At 47.2% G+C, this 19,052-nt stretch overlaps 2 protein-coding genes across 2 annotated transcripts; both read left to right on the top strand.

Annotated features, from left to right (window-relative positions):
* The first annotated feature begins 12,957 nt into the window (after positions 1–12,957).
* LOC124664873 (monosaccharide-sensing protein 2-like) lies at positions 12,958–16,349 on the top strand. Its single transcript, XM_047202296.1, has 4 exons — positions 12,958–13,240; positions 13,665–13,847; positions 13,976–14,086; positions 15,715–16,349. Exons 1-4 carry the CDS (start codon positions 12,958–12,960, stop codon positions 16,347–16,349), a joined length of 1,212 nt encoding a protein of 403 aa, XP_047058252.1.
* Positions 16,350–17,140: 791 nt separating this feature from the next.
* LOC124664874 (monosaccharide-sensing protein 2-like) lies at positions 17,141–18,856 on the top strand (the record flags this gene model as incomplete). The annotated part of the gene is made up of 3 exons (XM_047202297.1): positions 17,141–17,554; positions 17,736–17,923; positions 18,289–18,856. Coding segments are annotated over 3 exons (1,092 nt in total), but the record flags the coding sequence as incomplete, so codon positions are not given.
* Positions 18,857–19,052: the final 196 nt, after the last annotated feature.

The raw sequence follows: 19,052 nt of genomic DNA on the forward strand, positions 1-19,052 counted from the left end.
AAGAGTAACTTCAAAATTTTAAGCATATGGAGAGGTGTTTTAGTACCATGCAAATTTCTACTACCATATTTCCCTCTCTCATAATAGTTTTCAGTAGCTTCATGAACAAACTCAACAATTGTTGCGGTCAGAAACCCACCGGCGAGCAGCGACGGGCAACACAGTAGAGCCGGGAGGCTCCCAGGACTGCGGCTGGCCCTGGTCCCTCGAGCGACGTCCCGCAAAGACTCGGCACGCACGTCCGATGCTGGTGCAAGGCGTGCCACCTGACCTATACCTGGTCAGGAAGGTGATGGATTTGCCTCGCTTAGTTTCCTGCACGGCATACACGTAAACATTAAATACGAGCCTCGATCGGCTCTCGGGTTGTCCTGTGAATCGGCTCAAGGAGCCGATCCACCCATGATTCGTACGAGGTGCACAATCACATGGTGGTCCTGCTTGATCAATATAAAGCTAAAACGACCTACGACGATTTAGGGTTTTCACCACATAATCGGAACATCCTACGCGTGATTGAGCCTGGCGGCCACGCACGGTGATCATAAACCGACCCTAGATAAGGCCTAAAAACCAACATGAAGTTGATCCCCGGAACATCTTGTCTAGGGCTAGCAAACTACACCCTACGTGCCACTGGATCCTTCAACCCGTTTGTAAGGCCTAACGATGCAGATATTAAACTAATCCTTGAAGAACAAGGAGCAACCATAACGGATCGGATCTACTAAATAATGATCAAGCGAGGTGCCGCCCTTACACCTAAGATAGGTGTAAGGGCGGCTAGACGTCTAAGGGTTGCACGGACGAAAGCATATGATACGATGAAACAATGCTAACCCTAACACGTCTATGATAACTACGTTGCTCGCCATCAACAAGGCTTCAAAGACGAGCAACGCATGAACAACGAATAAACGTGTACTCGCCTAGATCGCAAGATGCGATCTAGGCAGCATGATGCTTACCCGGAAGAAACCCTCGAGACAAGGGAGTTGGCGATGCGCCTAGATTGGTTTGTGGTGAACGTGATTGTTGTTTATTTCAGAAACCCTAGATACATATTTATAGTCCGTAGACTTTCTAACGTGGGAGTAATCCCAACCGTGCACAAGCCAAATTCTATCTAACCGACACGTATCCTACTATATTTACGTATACACGGGCAAACTAGCCCAAACTTTGTATACAAGGCCGATTCAATGTATTCCTTCCAGGTATATTCTTCAAGCCCATCTTAATCGCGGCCCACCTCTGATCCGGTCAAATTCTGGTGATAACACATGCCCCCCTGGTTTTGGAAATGACAATTCCAAAATCACTCTGCTTTTTCTTCGTCGGGTCATGTCGTGGCAGAGCAGAATCATCGCAGTATCCATCATCATGATGCCTTGCCTCCTCAACTTCTCCGCGTGACCTGGCAAATTTTCTTTTTCTTTTGGGCACCACTTCCTCGGAAACTGCTGTGGCATTGAATCTCCACTATATCGCCTCTATTTTAACCGCATCCTGCAGTTCACTTCTTCATCCCCTTCGCATTAGCACTCCAAAAGCCCTCCTCTGCCACCATGTCTTCTTCCTCCTCTGCCTCGTCGGGTCTTTCCACCCAGTCCTCCTCCTCCCGCGAGCCGACGCCGGAGTGGGACCTGGAGGAGGCCCACGAGGCCCACATTCGCCACGCTATAGAAGACGGGGACGAGTCCAGTCACGACTTCTCCATCTGGTCTGAGGACAACAAGTCCTCGACCGACGGGGAAAGTGACCTCCGCTTCCTTGCCGACGGGGAAACGGAGGAGGAGAGCGAAGACGATCGCTTCTCCTGGGACGACTTCACCTCCTTCGAGGAGGAGGAGGAGGAGGACGACACCTCCTCCGATGAACCGCCGGCCAAGCGCTTCTGCCCCTGGCCGGGGAACCTCAGCGACTTCGACAGCGCGACGACGACGCCGACGAGGAGGACGAGGACAACGAGGGCCCTGCCGGCGGCCGCGGCAGCAGCGACGACGAGCCAGCCGGGAGTAGCGCCGACAGCGGCGACGACGGCGACGACGAGGGCAGCGACGGCCCATAGATAGAACCCTTAGCATAGGATCAGCAGTAGTAGATGGGGCAATGTATCCCCTGGTACTTCCTTTTGAGAGCAATCAGCTCTTTATGTAAGGAATCCCGTTATCAATGAAGAATTCCCTTCAATTTGATTTTGCCGATTTCCTTTATGCTAATTTAGCCGATTTCCCCTCATACTGACTTTGCCGATTGTCAACTTAGTCAATGCTCAATGAGCCGATGGCAACGCATCGGTCCCTCACAATCTATCTTTCATCTCTTCGACTGATGACTTTGAGATCTGGTGGATAATGTGGAATAACCATGCCTTCAGGAGAGCCCTAGGACCGTTGCCGAAACAACTTGACACTGAAGCTGATACTTCTGCAGAACAGGTGCCACTTGCTCGCAAATCTCCTCGCGATAGTTTCCAGTGATGCTTTATAACCCTGCTTTGTTTCTTTGCAGCAACAAGATGGCCCAGAGTCTGTCAATGATGATGGATCCCCCTTTAAATTCCTCCCACCAGCTCCAGTGATTCTCTTCTGCAAGAACTCACCACCTTTTTAAAAAGGTTGTGATGCAGAGCCAGCCGATTCCAATAAAATCGGCTCCCAAGAGTAAAGACTCTTCGGGGCCAGCTGCCCCCGAGCCTCGCGTCGGGCGAGAACAAGGCAGGTGAGAAAAGTAGCTGCCAGGAAAATTTTGAAGGGCAAAAACCCTGCGCCAGCTCCAGAAAGCTTATATGTAAGCCGTTCTATACCCCATCTTGTTCCATTCACCCTTCTAGGCTCTTATAGCATGTCAGTGTCCATTAATCCTGCTCTTGCAGACCTCCACTGAAGACAATACCAGCGAGGATACGCGATCCAGCCGACGAGGCTCAAGCTCGGGCACCTCTGAGGACACCACCACGCAAAAACAGCCAGATGTGCCACCATCGGCTTCCAAGAAAAGGTCAGCCCCTGAACCTGCTGTCCTTCAAGCTCCCATCAAAAAAGGGCAGGGCAGCTCCATCCTCTCCTCTGCTCATGTTGCACGCTGACCCCTTGTCGTTCTTATCGGCTAACCTCTTCCTCTGCAGACTGATGACACCTCCAGTGGGGATGTCGAGGAGGTACCCATGCCATCCGCCACTCTGGCCTTAGCAACTTCTACGAGTGCAGTTGAGAAGGTGGCCAACTTGGCCAAACTGACAGCAGAAACACCAGAGCCGATCACCTCTTCTTCCGTTGAAAGCCGATATTGCAGACAAAATGCCAACGGCTTGATGAGCAAAAGGCTGCCTTGTACACCCAAACTGACACCTCTAACAGCACTGCTGAACTGGCGACCTTGCGCAAAGGGTTGGAGGTCCTCGAAGAGAAGGTTCGGGCAACAAAACAGCTCATTGAAGCTGAGGAAGCTCTCATCGTTCACTCCCTCGAGGAAACAGAAGGCCTCGAAGCTGAACTGAAGACCGACTTGGTCGAAATCCGCGTCTTGAACACGCAGCTGGTAGATCCTGTGTAATTTGCACTAGAGTCGATGGCTGTGCATCGGCTTTGTTTCTTAGCTCTATAGTCGATGTCTGTGCATTGGCTGTACATCATGAGAATTTTTTTTACTGGCCGATTTTTCTATCGGCCCCCAATATTTCACTGCACATGTATCGCACATGTTTACTGGCCGATTTTTCTATCGGCCCCCAATATTTCACTGCACATGTATCGCACATGTTCATCCGATTGGGTGCCCCCCGAGCCGAATCTGCCAGGTAACTGCGGATATCGGCTCTGTAGTTAGCCAAGGCACTGTATTTGAACGTCGGCTCCGTTAGGACCAATGTTGACTTCTTCCAGCTCATCAGCCGACGTAAACCCATTGCCCGTTAGATCGACGTTGAACACAGGCAGAACGTATGGTGAGGATAATTTTGGCCGATTGCTGGAATCGGCCTCCATGTTGATTGAATTGTTCAATGAAGGTTTACATCTTGGTCTTGCTTCAGTATAACTACGTGACATGCTTGAGACAAGATTATCCCTTTATGTTTTGGGGCCGATCACAAGGATCGGCCTTGCCACATTCGTCCATAGATTTTGCTCTTGTTACACGGTCAGGCCGGTGGATAAGACCAGCCTCACTCCGTCCTTCGTCACGTCGATGCGCTCACAGTCGTCCAAATTGATGCCTGAGAGTGGCTCTTGGCCTGTCGTCTCCCAAACGTTCATGCCAGCCGTTGAAATCTCGGCTGAGTCATCTGCGTGGACGACCTCTACTTCATCTCCATCCCACTGTATTAAGCATTGGTGCATCGTGGATGGAATGCAACGAGTTGGCGTGGATCCAATCTCTTCCTAGCGAGACAGACATAGGTGCTCTTGCTATCGACAATAAAGAACGTCGTAGGGATGGTTTTCCTTCCTACGGTCGGATCCACGTTCGGAACACCTTGTGCGTCGGATGCTTGGCCGTTGAAATCGCTCGGTGTAACGTTGGTCTTGATCAGGTCCGAGCTAGAGCGTCCCAACCGACGTAGCATGGAGTATGGCATAATGTTGATCGCCGCTCCGGTGTCCACCAAGCATTTTGTTGACGAGGCTGCCCATTGATATAACCTCGCAAGTACAGGGCCTTCAGGTGTCCGTAGCTTCTTTCTCGTGGCTTCTCAAAGATAACCGGCCGTGGGCCGCAGATCCAAGTTGTGCCACGGTGCTTCGTCTAATCTCGGAGCACTAAACTCCGTCGGAAGGATGAACACCATGTTTGTGCCAGCCGATGTCTCATCATCGGCTTTCTTTTGTCTGGGGCGCCACTCTTTCTTTTGTGACCGTCCTTCTTCGTCCAGAGTTCGCTGAATTTTCGCGGCCAGATCCGGCCGCGCCTTCCTTAACGTGTGCAGGTATAACCTTTCGGCTTCCTCCAAACCACGTAGTCGCTGAACCCTACGCTTTTGGGAACGGCTGAGTCCATCAGGGCACCACCTTGGCCGGTGGTACTTATCTTCTTCTTCTTCATCATCGTCTTCTAATTCCTCGAGATCTTCCACCCGAGAGGACTCAGCATGCTTGTTCCGAAGCGGGAGAGGCCCTAGACGTTTGAACACGGACACGTTAGCTGCATCCTTCTTCTTCTGTCTACATTCTGGGCAGTTGCCGATTGTAGGCAATCGGCTAATTCCTGAATCCCAGCAGTGTCTGAAGAAGGGACAGTCCCGAGTGCCTATCCACGTCGTCTTGCTCTCTTGACTTTTCCTTGGCGTGGCGCTCATATTTCTCCTCGTCGCGATCATGCCGACGCTGTCTCCTGGCGTCCCTGCTAGCCAGACGATCTCTTTCGTCATCGTTGTCGTATCGTCGGCGTTGGTCGTATTGACTCACGTATTTGTTGAGGAGGTGATCAGAGAGGGGTCGCTGATATCTCACATTCTTCACTTCTCCCTCTGTGACGTAGCGCTTGCCATCGTGCCGGAGCCGATCGTGTGGAACGGCTTCCTCCTTGTCCTCGTTATGAGAGCAGCTGCCCTCGTTTCTGTCCTTACCAGGGTGGTGCCCAGGTCCTACCATGTTGATGTTGAACGAGAAACCTGGCTGGCACCTCCCGAGGTAAGTGCATTCCACCATGTTAACGGCGGGGAAGGGGTGTGTGTCGACTTTCATGGCGTACCGGCTGAAAATTAGACGCCCTTGTTCTATCGCCATTTGGATCCGCTGACGCCACACCCTGCAGTCGTTGGTGGCATGGGTGAACGTGTTATGCCACTTGCAGTATGGCTTTCCGTTCAGCTCCTGAGCCGTGGGGATCTTGTGGCCTTCGGGTACCTTTAGCTGCTTCTCCTTAAGTAAGAGATCGAAAATTTGCTCAGCCTTGGTCACATCGAAGTCAAACCCTCTTGGAGGACCTTGTGGCTTAACCCACTTGCAGGACACGGGGCTTGCCCCCCGAGTCCATTCAGCCATTGCTACCTCTTGATCTCCCGTAGAGCCTTCATCTTCATCTGCCTCAACCGGGACCACCGCACGCTTGAATTTATCCCGGTATACCTCCGGGTGGCGCTGTTCATATAATGACAGCTACTCGCACCATGTGCGCCAGTGAAGGGTAGTCTGCTTGGGAGGCCACATCCTTGATCGGTGATGCGAGACCCACCACCGCCAACTCGACTCGCTTCTTTTTCAGTCACACGAGCCGAATAGCATCGGTTCCTAACGGTCCTGAAGCGCTGGATGTATTCGACACTTGTTTCTCCGCGCTTCGTCGTACTTGTGCTAGATCGGCAATGCCGGCCTCGGAAGCCTCCGAGTGATACTGCATGTGGAACTGCTCCTCCAACCGCTTCCAAGTCCGGATTGAGTCCGGTGGCAGCGATGTGTACCACCCGAAAGCCGATCCTGTGAGGGACCGTGCGAAGAACCTCACACGCAGCTCATCTGATGCTGAGATCGTGCCCAGCTATGCCAAATATCGGCTCACATGCTCGATTGAGTCGGAACCATCTGATCCACTAAATTTGGAGAATTCAGGGAGCCGATATTTGGGTGGTAGTGGGATCAACTCGTACTCGTTGGGGTACGGCTTGGAATAGCCGATTGCCCTCCTTTTCGGCACCATGTCGAACTGGTCTCTCAAGATTGTACTGATCCGATCCGCGGTCTGGCTGCAGGAGTCGAACTCGAAGATTCGCCGGAGTGGCATATTTAGCCAGCCACGCTTGCTTCTCAAGCTCCGAGCCAAGCTGCGGGAGTTGGGCTGCGGGAGGTTTATCGGAGTGGCATACTTAGCTAGCCACGTCCGCTTCTCAAGATCCGTTCCCGAAGTTCCTCCTGCTGTTCCGAAGTCCCTGCTCGTTGCGGTCGCGGTTCGTGAGTGCCCGATTCTTCGCGGTCCGGCACGTATGTGCACGTGTATCCGTGAGGGATCTCCTTAGGCGCCTCATGCAAGAACTCGGTAATCACTAGGGTCACCACCGATCTTGTAGACGACGTATGCCGGTGAACTCGGCACTTCGGTGCTGCCAACGCGAATGGCAGCGGTGGTCGGGACTGGAGTGGCATCTCTCCTTGGTGAGTCCCTAGAGCTGGTCCCGACGGAGAGTACCGATGCCTCATGATTTCTGGATCACCCGAAGAGCGACACGCTCCAAAGTGTTCACCGGGCTCTCGGAATGGCGGTGCAGCGAATGAGCTACCATGAAATTAATCTCCGACGCGGAGACTCGGTGCGTTCTTCCGACGGGGCGGACAGGTCCACTCCATCGAGCGCGCCTTCCGGTGAGAACCCTTTCCACCCGATGCCGTGTGAGCGGGTTCTCCGGAAAGAGCCGATGAGGTCGGCTTCGAGGATAGCTTTGACCTCGTCATACTTCTTCTTGAGCTCCTCGGTCGGATCCTCGTACGTGACCGGAGTACCTTCCGCCATCTCGGATGTAGATGGCGATGCGATTGATGTCGAAGACTGTCCCACCGGGCGTGCCGAATGTGTTGCGGTCGAAACCCACCGGCGAGCAGCGACGGGCAACACGATAGAGCCGGGAGGCTCCCGGGACTGCGGCTGGCCCCGGTCCCTCGAGCGACGGCCCGCAAAGACTCGGCACTCACGTCCGATGCTGGTGCAAGGGCGTGCCACCTGACCTATACCTGGTCAGGAAGGTGATGGATTTGCCTCGCTTAGTTTCCTGCACGGCATACACGTAAACATTAAATACGAGCCTCGATCGGCTCTCGGGTTGTCTCGTGAATCGGCTCAAGGAGCCGATCCACCCATGATTCGTACGAGGTGCACGATCACATGGTGGTCCTGCTTGATCAATATAAAGCTAAAACGACCTACGACGATTTAGGGTTTTCACCACATAATCGGAACATCCTACGCGTGATTGAGCCTGGCGGCCACGCACGGTGATCATAAACCGACCCTAGACAAGGCCTAAAAACCAACATGAAGTTGATCCCCGGAACATCTTGTCTAGGGCTAGCAAACTACACCCTACGTGCCACTGGATCCTTCAACCCGTTTGTAAGGCCTAACGATGCAGATATTAAACTAATCCTTGAAGAACAAGGAGCAATCATAACGGATCGGATCTACTAAATAATGATCAAGCGAGGTGCTGCCCTTACACCTAAGATAGGTGTAAGGGCGGCTAGACGTCTAAGGGTTGCACGGACGAAAGCATATGATACGATGAAACAATGCTAACCCTAACACGTCTTTGATAACTACGTTGCTCGCCATCAACAAGGCTTCAGCACGAGCAACGCATGAGCAGCGAATAAACGTGTACTGCCTAGATCGCAAGATGCGATCTAGGCAGCATGATGCTTACCCGGAAGAAACCCTCGAGACAAGGGAGTTGGCGATGCGCCTAGATTGGTTTGTGGTGAACGTGATTGTTGTTTATTTCAGAAACCCTAGATACATATTTATAGTCCGTAGACTTTCTAACATGGGAGTAATCCCAACCGTGCACGAGCCAAATTCTATCTAACCGACACGTATCCTACTATATTTACAGATACACGGGCAAACTAGCCCAAACTTTGTATACAAGGCCGATTCAATGTATTCCTTCCAGGTATATTCTTCAAGCCCATCTTAATCGCGGCCCACCTCTGATCCGGTCAAATTCCGGTGATAACAACAATATAACTATCACATGAAGCATGTTTCTCATGATCCATAAACACATAATTTTTATCAAGCTCAAAAATAGTGCGATTAAAACTTCCAAACACACTTTTATCAATAATATAACAAGATGGTTGATCAATCTCAAGAGATATGGGACTCATAGATAATGTCAAGACCTCTCCAATCCCATTTTCATTAGTAGTACAATTAATATTATCAAGTAACATAGGACCATCATCAAGAGCTTTATCATAAACATTTGCTACGCAAAATTCTTTAGTACCATGCATTTCGACATCGAGCACAAACAAAGCATTATCATAAGATTTATCAAAGTAGCATGGATTATCATAAATAACAGTAGCATAATTATTCTCACAAGTTTTACTCATAGGGAATATTTCAAGAGAATCCACAGGAACATAACATTCAACCTCTTTCGGTAAGCATAGAGGACAATCAAATAGTGTAAGAGATAAAGAGTTACTCTCATTAGAAGGTTGGCATGGGTAGCTAATCCATTCTTCCTCCTTTTGTTCATCACTATCCTCTTCTTTTTCATCCAATGAGCTTTCGGGTTCATCAATTTCCTCCTCTTTTTCATCCAATGAGCTTTCAGGTTCATCAATTTCTTCTTCCACCGGTTCCCGCAAATTGTGAGTGCATTCTTGTGCATTAATGAGTCTCTCTTTATAATCAATGATATAAGGATTATCGGTGTAACTTTCATTGCAAAAATTAAGGATAGAAGAGACATAATCTTTAAGGTCTTTACAAACAACACAAGTTTCATAATTTTTAACCATGAAGGATTCTATCTCAGAGGCTCCCATAAATATGACAAATTGTTCTACCTCTTCAAACCCAAAATGAATATAGCTATTCCAATTATAGTTCTTAATTAAAACTTCCTCACTAAAGCCACATTGAAATTTAAGATGTTTAGTATCCTGTTGAGAGCAACAGTTTATATCATGGCGTTTAAGCAAGATTTTAGCAATTGTATTCAATTTTTCTATCACAGCACTCATCACTTTATCAGTTCTTGATTTTCTATAATTATTATATAATTCTATAAGCTCCAGATAGGTTGTAGGTTCTCCCATAATAGCAGTTTTTAATTTTTAGGTTTTTCAAATTTTTATGGATTTTTGGGTATATGAGAAAAGTAAAACAAGACAAAAAGAAACTAGACAATAGTAAACTAAGAAAAATAAAACAAGACAGAAATAAACTAAGCACAAATAAACTAGGCAAAAGTAAACTAAGCAAAACAAAATAAAAACAGAGAGAGAGGTAGAGTGTACTCCCCAGGTGAACTTATGAGTAGAGCTATGCCTCCCCGGCAACGGCGCCAGAAAACGGTCTTGATAACCCACAAGTATAGGGGATCGCGACAGTCTTCGAGGGAAGTAAAACCCAAATTTATTGATTCGACACAAGGGGAGGTAAAGAATACTTATAAGCCTTAATAACTGAGTTGTCAATTCAGCTGCACCTGGAAAAGCACTAGTAACGAGGGTGATGTGAAAGTAGCGATGATATGAGAGCAGTAGTAACAAGTAACACAGCAACGAGTAATAGTAATATGAGAGCAATGGCACCAGAAAATAGTTGATACTACTTCCAATGTCATGTAGAACAAGTATATGATGATGAAAGATGGACCGGGGTTCCCAGCTATCTACACTAGTGGCAACTCTCCAATAACAAGTGTTGGGTGAACAAATTACGATCGGGCAATTGATAGGATTGAAATAGCATTAAGACAGTAACATCAAGATCATTAATCATGTAGGCATGTTTTCCATATATAGTCATACGTGCTCGCAATGAGAAACTTGTACAACATCTTTTGTCCTACCAGCCGGTGGCAGCCGGGCCTCTAGGGAATCTACTGGAAATTAAGATACTCCTTTTAATAGAGCACCGGAGCAAAGCATTAACACTCGGTGAAAACATGTGATCCTCATATCTAAGCCTTTCCCTCCAGCTTGTCCCAATTTCTGTCACTTTGGGGCCTTTGGTTCCGGACATAGACATGTGCATACAACTTGTAGATACAATCTAAGCAATAAGTATAGAGCTCAAATCTAAGATCATGCCACTCGGGCCCTAGTGACAAGCATTAAGCATAACAAGATTGCAAGCAACAATAACTTCACAAACTTTGTAGATAGACAATCATAACGTAACAATCCATCGGATCCCGACAAACACAACACCGATTACATCGGATGAATCTCAATCATGTAAGGCAGCTCATGAGATCATTGTATTGAAGTACATGGGGGAGAGAATACCAACTAGCTACAGCCTAGAACCCGTAGTCCATGGGGGAACTACTCACGGAGCATGATGGAGGCGATGGCGTTGATGGAGATGGCTTCCGGGGGCACTTCCCCGTCCCGGCAGGGTGCCGGAACAGAGACTTCTGTCCCCCGAATTGGAGTTTCGCGATGGCGGCGGCGCCCCTGGAGTCTTTCTGGAGTTTCGTCAAAAGGTACTGCGTTTTTAGGTCGAAAGGGCTTAAATAGGCGGCGCAGGAGGGGCGACAGGGTGTCCCCACACCAGGCCGGCGCGTCCAGGGTGTAGGCCGCGCGGCCCACCTGTGTGGTGGCCCCTGGCTCTCCTCCGACTCTCCTTCGGTGTTCTGGATGCTTCCGGGAAAAATAGGATGTTTGGCGTTGATTTCGTCCAATTCCGAGAATATTGCCCGAACAGCCTTTCTCGGAACCAAAAACGGCAGAAAACAGGAACTGTCACTGTGGCATCTTGTTAATAGGTTAGTTCCGGAAAACGCATAAAATCATCATAAAGTGCAAGCAAAACATGTAAGTATTGTCATAAAACAAGCATGGAACATCAGAAATTATGGATACGTTGGAGACGCACGTACATCATACGGCGGAGTGGGCAGCGGCCGGGGCCGGGCAGGACGCACTCTGCGCCGTCGCTCCGATGCGTGTTGACCTCCGTCGCGCCGGCGGCGACCAGGACGCGCAGCGCGCGCCGCAGGTGATCCCGCTGCTTCTCCGCTGGTTCTCCGTCTAGCCGGCGGCGACTAGGACGCGCAGCCACGCGCCCCCCGCGCTGCTCTGCGCCGCGTGCAGCCGGCGTTGTTCCTGGAGCAGCGTGTCGCGCGGCGGCGGCGGCAGGAGCGCGCGGCGCGGCGGCGGCGGGCGCGCGGCGGCGGCCGGCGGGGCGCGCGCGGCGGCGGCAGGCAGGGGCTCGCGGCGGCAGGCATGAGCGCGCCGGGTCGAGGCCGTCGCGGGCAAGGGCGGCGTGGCTGTCGAGAACGGCGAGGCGAGGCCGTCACGGCGGCCGTGGGCGGCGCGGGCGACTGGCACAGGCGGCGACGGAAATGGAGGAGAGGGGCGGCGCGGAGGGGCTCCTGGCCGGAGGGATCGCCGTAGGAGAGCTCTCGTGGCTGGAGATAGAGGAGAGAGAGAAGGCACATGGATGTGTGGCTGCAAGTGGGGTTCATCCGGACACAGACGGACAGAAAGGGACACGCGAGGACACGCGCGGGCGTCCGTGGCCACGCAAAAGCTTCCCAATTTTGCGCCAGCTTTGGGTCGAGCCGGACAATAATTGCTGGCTTTTTGGGTATGGGTATCCCCGTTGGATGCAGTTTTTACCCAAACGGACGCGCGGGCTGTCCGTTTTGCGTTTTGCGTCCCCGCGTTGGAGATGCCCAAGTGGTTGTTTGCATAACAAATATTAGGGGTGAGTTTATGGCAAACGAGTTTTAGGCTGATTTTTAGCAGAACCGGTTTTGATAACTTTTCTGTTACTAATTAGTTGAAGGAAAACTACGTTTGGGTTAGAAAGGGTAAAACTGGGTTTGTCCAGTACCCTGTTTCGATACAGATCCAGATAGTCATATTTTCGTTGCCGCGCAAGAATCGTATCTTGATTTTTGACGCCCGAGTGCTGGAGGACTGACGAGCCAGCAGAGCTTCAGGCTCGGCCTGCCCCTGCTCTGCGGCCAGTCCGACGCGGCGCGCGAGTCCTGTGTTGAGCATGAGGTCGTCTGGCACCGGCAGCAGCGGTGGAAGTCCGATCTGTGCATGATTTTCCATCACTTCGATAGGGACAACGATGAGCACTTTTTTAACCAACGCGAGATCATGCCCAGTGTCGCCATGAACAGGTGCTCCTTGATCACGGCGACTACACAGCTGCTCAGGCTGAACATCCCTACTGCATGCAACCAACACCTCATCGTGGCAGATGTGCTCATAGGCTGGCGAGACAATCGGCTCTGAAGAGCTCAGATAGGTAGACGCGGCACCCATGCGCGCCGTAGGTGGTGTGCCTGCCGGCAGCGGTGTGATCGGGGCTGGCGATCGTGGCGTCGTGGGTCTGATGGAGCAGTCCGGCCATCACCGGCGACGAGCCGTCGACCTTACCACCGGGTGCGGGCCCTGGCCAGGAACCAAAGGCGGGCGCCGCGCAGGCGCTGGGGTCGTCATGGCGTTGGCCAAGCTCGGAGACATGGAGTTGGACGGACTGTACGAGGAGACGGTGTGGTCTCCGTCGGCGCCCAAGGTAGCAGACATAGACGACCACAATCGTGGTTTGTGTAATCGCGTTTTCACAAAAACCACTATTAGTCGTTTTTGCCAACACGCGTTTTCCTGGGTTTGTGGAAACTTGGTATTCCTTATCCACGTTTTAGTTAGTCCATCCAAACAGGAACTTAGTTTGTTAGGCAGTTATCTTAGCTTACGGAAAACTGGTTCTCCTAAACTCCCGTATCCAAACAAGGCCTTAGATCCTCCGGAAGATGCGTAGCACCACCCCAAAGAGAACCTGGCCCGAACTCAACCAATTTGAAAGCAACACGGCCGGTTTTACAGAGACCAGACTTTGCACCGAGCCGGACTCGGCCTGCGGTGCAAGGCGCTACGCTCGATGCCGCGCGCAGAGATTTAAGCGCTGCCTTCTCGCAGAGTTTGTGCCGATAATTATTCATGTTAGGTAGTTTGTTAGATTTGTAGATCGTCTCCGCAAGGGAGCCTACGGCGCGGTACTCATCGACGAGCAGCCAACCTCGTCTTCCGTCTTCCACATGGAAGACTTGGCCGCTCCGTTGACTGGTGGCCTCGCCGGTGCTCCTTCGGCCAACACTACTCCACCGCGTCATGGAACTTCCCGCTCCAATCTGTCGGCCTGTAAACGCGGTAAGTCATGGAACGGATCCTGATCTCATGTACTCGGCATTGTTCATTGTCTTCGTGTGATCGCTAGAGTAATGTAAGATTGGCTGAAATTGATGAGTTGTCTTTTGTTTCCTTCTCGATGGCTGCAGTTTGGCGCACGATGCTACCTGACTTTGCCCCCATCGATGGGGCGGTGCTCTTTGGATTGGTGGCCTCCATCGGCAATCTACTGCAGGGGTGGGACAATGCAAGTATCGCAGGTGAAGATAGATCTTCTGCTTCTCTGTTCCTATTATATACTTTTATACTTGTAGCTAGTCGGATGGGTTGCTACCATAAGGTTTGCATTACCACGATTCACCAATCTGTCAATCTGTCTAGCCCATGTTAGAATCTTCCTCTCTCGTGCGTATAGTTAATCTCTCAATTGATCACATGGGTGTAGATATATGCACACCTTTGACATACCAACATGCAAGGGTGACGAACATTATATATTAGCAAAGCCGGATATAAATTTAGGAGTGTTTTTCTAGAATAATGAATATATCTGGGTGACGTTGTTACAGTTTCAATCAATCGGAATATGAGTTATCCCTCCGTTCCAGATTAGTTGATACAGATTTGGTCAAATTTGCATATAGCTAGACGCACTTTAATGTGTAGGTTCACTTATTTTGAGAAATTTTTTGGATCAACAAATTTGGATGGGAGGCAGGACTCTCAACAGATAGCAGAGTAACAATCATCCTCAACTCCCCGCTAAGGCATTGTTTGGTACTAAAGTTTTTGTGGGAATCCGTGGGAATCCCACGAAACCCCAAATCCTCACTTCTCCTAAAACCATGTTTGGTACTAGATCATTGAGCTAGTTTAATTCCTACTTTTCTCCAAATTTTGGTGTAATTTTCTCAATCACTTATACTCTATCGCTACCTAGTGACGTGGGGATTGGATGAAGGTAGAGGTTTCACCCAATCCCCGTGAGAATTATTCCTACTAATCTCCAAAAAACTCTAATACCAAACAAGGTCTAAATAAAAAACAACAACATGCATAATCACTGAATGGAAGTGGTAAACGTACACTACCTGCATGATAGGAACTAACTGTACATGCAAACGTGCAGTACATACACTCCGACGTGGCTATGTGTTCGTTTAATTAACACACAGATCTTTGTGTCCATATTAAAAATCGGTGGCGTGACCCATCTCAAGCATAACAGGCATTTTTATTACGGAAAGATTCCTTTCTTCATACCTTAAATACGAATTGTAAAAGGGTATTTTCCTGCTTGTTTATGCAACAGATTTCATGTGGTAAAAAGTCTCCGATGCAAGTCCTATATAGCCTACTATTAGACTACACATATATACTCCCTCCGATCCATATTAAGTGTCGTTAATTTGGTATAATTTTGTACTAAATCAATGATATTTATTATAGATAGGATGAAAAGTACCAAAAATAGAATTAGATGCGGCTGCAATCTATTATTAATGTAGTAATATTTTCAAATATCATTGTGTTGATTTTATTTGTAACTGCTTGCGTACCTACTGCATATTAAAAAAAAGAGTGACTACACAAACTGATAGTTGTATAATTCATACACTGAAATCTTGTCCTAAACTGCATATTAAAAAAAGAAGTGAGTAGGCAAACTGATAGTGCTATAATTCATATATTTAAATCTTTTCAGAGAAAAGTACATCTCCACTGTTAGCTTTCCCAAATTTTAGGTTCTTCGTAATATTATTCAGGACATTTATTGAATCATGTTTATATTGATAAATGGTACTAAGTACAACTGTATATTATTACACACATACCAAGACTTCAAATTATTTTTCCTAGTTTGACATATGTTGCATGACTTTGCTAGGTTCTATGCTCTACATAAAGGATGAGTTCAACTTGCAGAGCATGCCAATGGTTGAGGGAGCTATCATGGCCATGGCACTTTTTGGTGCAACAATGATCACAACAATCTCAGGGACGTTGGCTGATGCATTTGGTAGGCGGATGATGCTATTAGTCTCGGCAGTATTATCCTTTATTACTGCGATGATGGTTATATTTTGGTCTCAACAAGTTTACATGTTACTACTCACGAGGCTTATTATGGGATTCAGTATTGGTTTGGCAGTCACACTTGTCCCAATATATATCTCAGAGATTGCCCCTTCAGAGATAAGAGGAAAATTAAATACATTCCCTCAGTTAAGTGGTTCTTTAGGGATGTTATTATCCTATTGTATGGTGTTTTGGATGTCCCTAATGCCTAAGGTTGACTGGAGAATCATGCTTGGGATACAATCGATACCATCAATGATATATTCAGCGTTAATCATTTTCTATTTGCCCGAGTCTCCAAGTTGGCTTGTGAGGCAAGGAAGGGTCGATGAAGCAAAGAAAGTTTTACAAAGACTACGGAGAAGGCAAGATGTCTCAGGTATGACAAAAATCACACTGAAATTTCAGTTTCATTTCTCCCTTCTCTCGTTATTGTACTGCTAAATATTAACATTAAATGAATATTGATATTCTTATCTTTTTGGATAGGTGAAATTGCGAGTCTTATTGAAGGCACAAAAATTGATCAGGCTCCGTGTTTACAAGAGTACAAAATTAGGCCTAAGGAAAGTGTAAATGATACAATGGTTTTAAATAGTGAAGACTCTGAACTGTATGTCCTTCAAGAAGATTTACCTCGTGTTGCCTATATGATTAAGGAAACCACAGATGAAAATATTGTTAGTTCTTTCACTAGTCATGGAGCATCCTTTTTTGATCCACTTGTTAGCCTTATTGGGAGTGTACATGAGAGTTCCCTTGAGGTAATGTAGCGTTTCCATTACCTTTTTTCTTATCATTTTTTGTTAACATTGGAGCATCAATGTTTATTGCAAGGTTTTGCCTTTTTTCAATTATTAGCATGAATCCGTGATAATTTTGTTTTACATTTTACTTATCTTTAGAATAGGTATGATTGGAAGTTTTCCGTATGCATCTCATGGGACATGGTTTACTTTATTTTGTACTAAATATGTTTCTAACAATAATCATGTTCGGCTATCGAGAATCACTTGTTTATGTGACATGCATTTTATTTACATATTTTCTAATTCAACAGAACATTTACCTCATAGACACTCTCTATGTTTATACACTGGCAGGGATGCAATATGTTTGGTGAAGTAGAACAACAATGTGCAACTATGTGGGATGAGGAGAATCAAAAAGGACCCACAGAGGATGAACCAGAACATGAAAGAGATGATATGGAGGAGAATATCAATGATCCACTGATTGATGGTTCAGTAGGCAGAGAAAGAAGTGAATTGGTTACATCGCACAGAAGAAGAGGTTTGCTTCCTTCTCGGAAAAGTGGCTATATTGGTGGAGGTTGGCAACTAGCATGGAAATCTTCTGATGTGTTTTCAAATGGACAAGTACAAGATTGTATGGACCGAGTATACTTGCATGAAGGTGTGCCAAAACCAGAAAAGAAATCCAGTTTGGATAATTCAACAGATTGCAAATTCACACAAGCTACTGCTTTGGTTAATAAGTCCGTTTTTCACAAAGATCAGTTTGGAAGTCAGAACATTGATCTTCACTCGTCGGAGAAAAACTTGAAAGGCACAAAATGGGGTAATCTATTAGAACCTGGAGTAAAGCGTGCATTGATAGCGGGTGTTGGAATACAGTTACTTCAGCAGGTAAGATGACTTCTTCCTAGGATCGTGAATGTGTGGACTATATTATTTGTGACTCGACCATTTTTTATAGAATTAGTTTCACACATTATATAAGAGTCAAATGAGACATGAATAAATAAGAAAAAAAAAGGTTACTTTGGATAAATATGTTCTAACTTTCTTAGTTCGTTCTTCTATGCAGTTTGCTGGAATCAACGGCATTCTCTATTATACTCCACAGATACTTGACCAAGCTGGTGTTGGGGTTCTTATTTCCAGTATTGGTCTCAGTTCAACTTCTGCGTCTATTCTTATGAGTGCCCTTACGACATTATTGATGCTTCCCTTTATTGGTATTGCAATGTGGCTCATTGATCGAGCGGGAAGAAGGTATATTTTTTCTGTCATTATAAACCTATTAGTACTCGCTCCTTTCCTTGTTATAAGGTATTACTTTTCTGAAAAGTCAAACTACACTAGTTTTTAAAAAAACTACCGATGCCTATAATACTAAATAAATAAAATATGAAAATATATTTCACGATAGTTCTAATGATATCAATTTGGTGTTACGGAGGTTGATAGTTTTTTCTATAAAATTCACCAAGATATTATAGTTTGACTTTTCAGAAAACTAATACACCTTGTAAGAAGGAATGGATGGAGTATCATTTAATGTTGGACTCCGTGCATATATTTTTATACAAATCAAATATATATCAAATGTGATATGTACTCTTTCTTATCATGTCTAGGAAGCTGCTTCTTGTCACCATACCGATCTTGGTACTAGCGCTACTTGTTTTGATTGTCGTCAACATTGTGGACTTGAGTGTTGGATTACATGCTGCCCTTTCAACAACAAGTGTCATCGTATACTTCTGCATATTTGTGATGGGATTTGGTCCAATACCAAACATTTTTTGTTCGGAAATCTTCCCCGCCAGAGTCCGAGCCATTTGCTCTGCTATATGCAGCCTCACATTTTGGATAAGTGATATCATTGTTACATACACCCTTCCTCTAATGATGAGCTCTCTCGGCTTTACTGGTGTCTTCGGGTTATATGCGATCGTTTGCATTTTGGCCATGTTATTTGTGTATATGAGAGTGCCAGAAACAAGAGGCATGCCGCTTGAAGTCATTGCAGAGTTCTACGCGCTTGGGCCATACTGGCACGCGGACCAAAAACAGAAGGGGGATACGAAGGACAAGGAATCTGAAGAAACATTTGAAGCACTATGATAGATTCATGACTAGACATACCCACTCATTTACTAAAGACATGTGCACACTGTTATTTTTTTGTTGTCATAGCTTGATATTAAGCTTGTAACTTACCGGTGTATACTAAGGTGTAAAGCATCGATTGTATTCTCAGCGATGTCTATTTCCTCGGTTCGAATTCCAAATTCTTGTTCCACATACAAGATGTTATTTATGTCTGCACGCTCTACACATATTCTCCAATATATCATGTGTCCCAAAATTCTTGTTCAAATGATGTTATATGTGATTG

The sequence above is a fragment of the Lolium rigidum genome, chromosome 6 (genome assembly GCF_022539505.1).
Source record: "Lolium rigidum isolate FL_2022 chromosome 6, APGP_CSIRO_Lrig_0.1, whole genome shotgun sequence".
Classification (NCBI taxonomy): Eukaryota; Viridiplantae; Streptophyta; class Magnoliopsida; order Poales; family Poaceae; genus Lolium; species Lolium rigidum.

Coding starts and splice junctions, on each gene's coding strand:
- LOC124664873 (XM_047202296.1), top strand. CDS start 12,958: ATGCGCGCCGTAGGTGGTGTGCCTGCCGGCAGCGGTGTGATCGGGGCT. Junction 13,241..13,664: donor CATAGACGACCACAATCGTG/GTTTGTGTAATC, acceptor TTAGATTTGTAG/ATCGTCTCCGCAAGGGAGCC. Junction 14,087..15,714: donor GGACAATGCAAGTATCGCAG/GTGAAGATAGAT, acceptor TGACTTTGCTAG/GTTCTATGCTCTACATAAAG.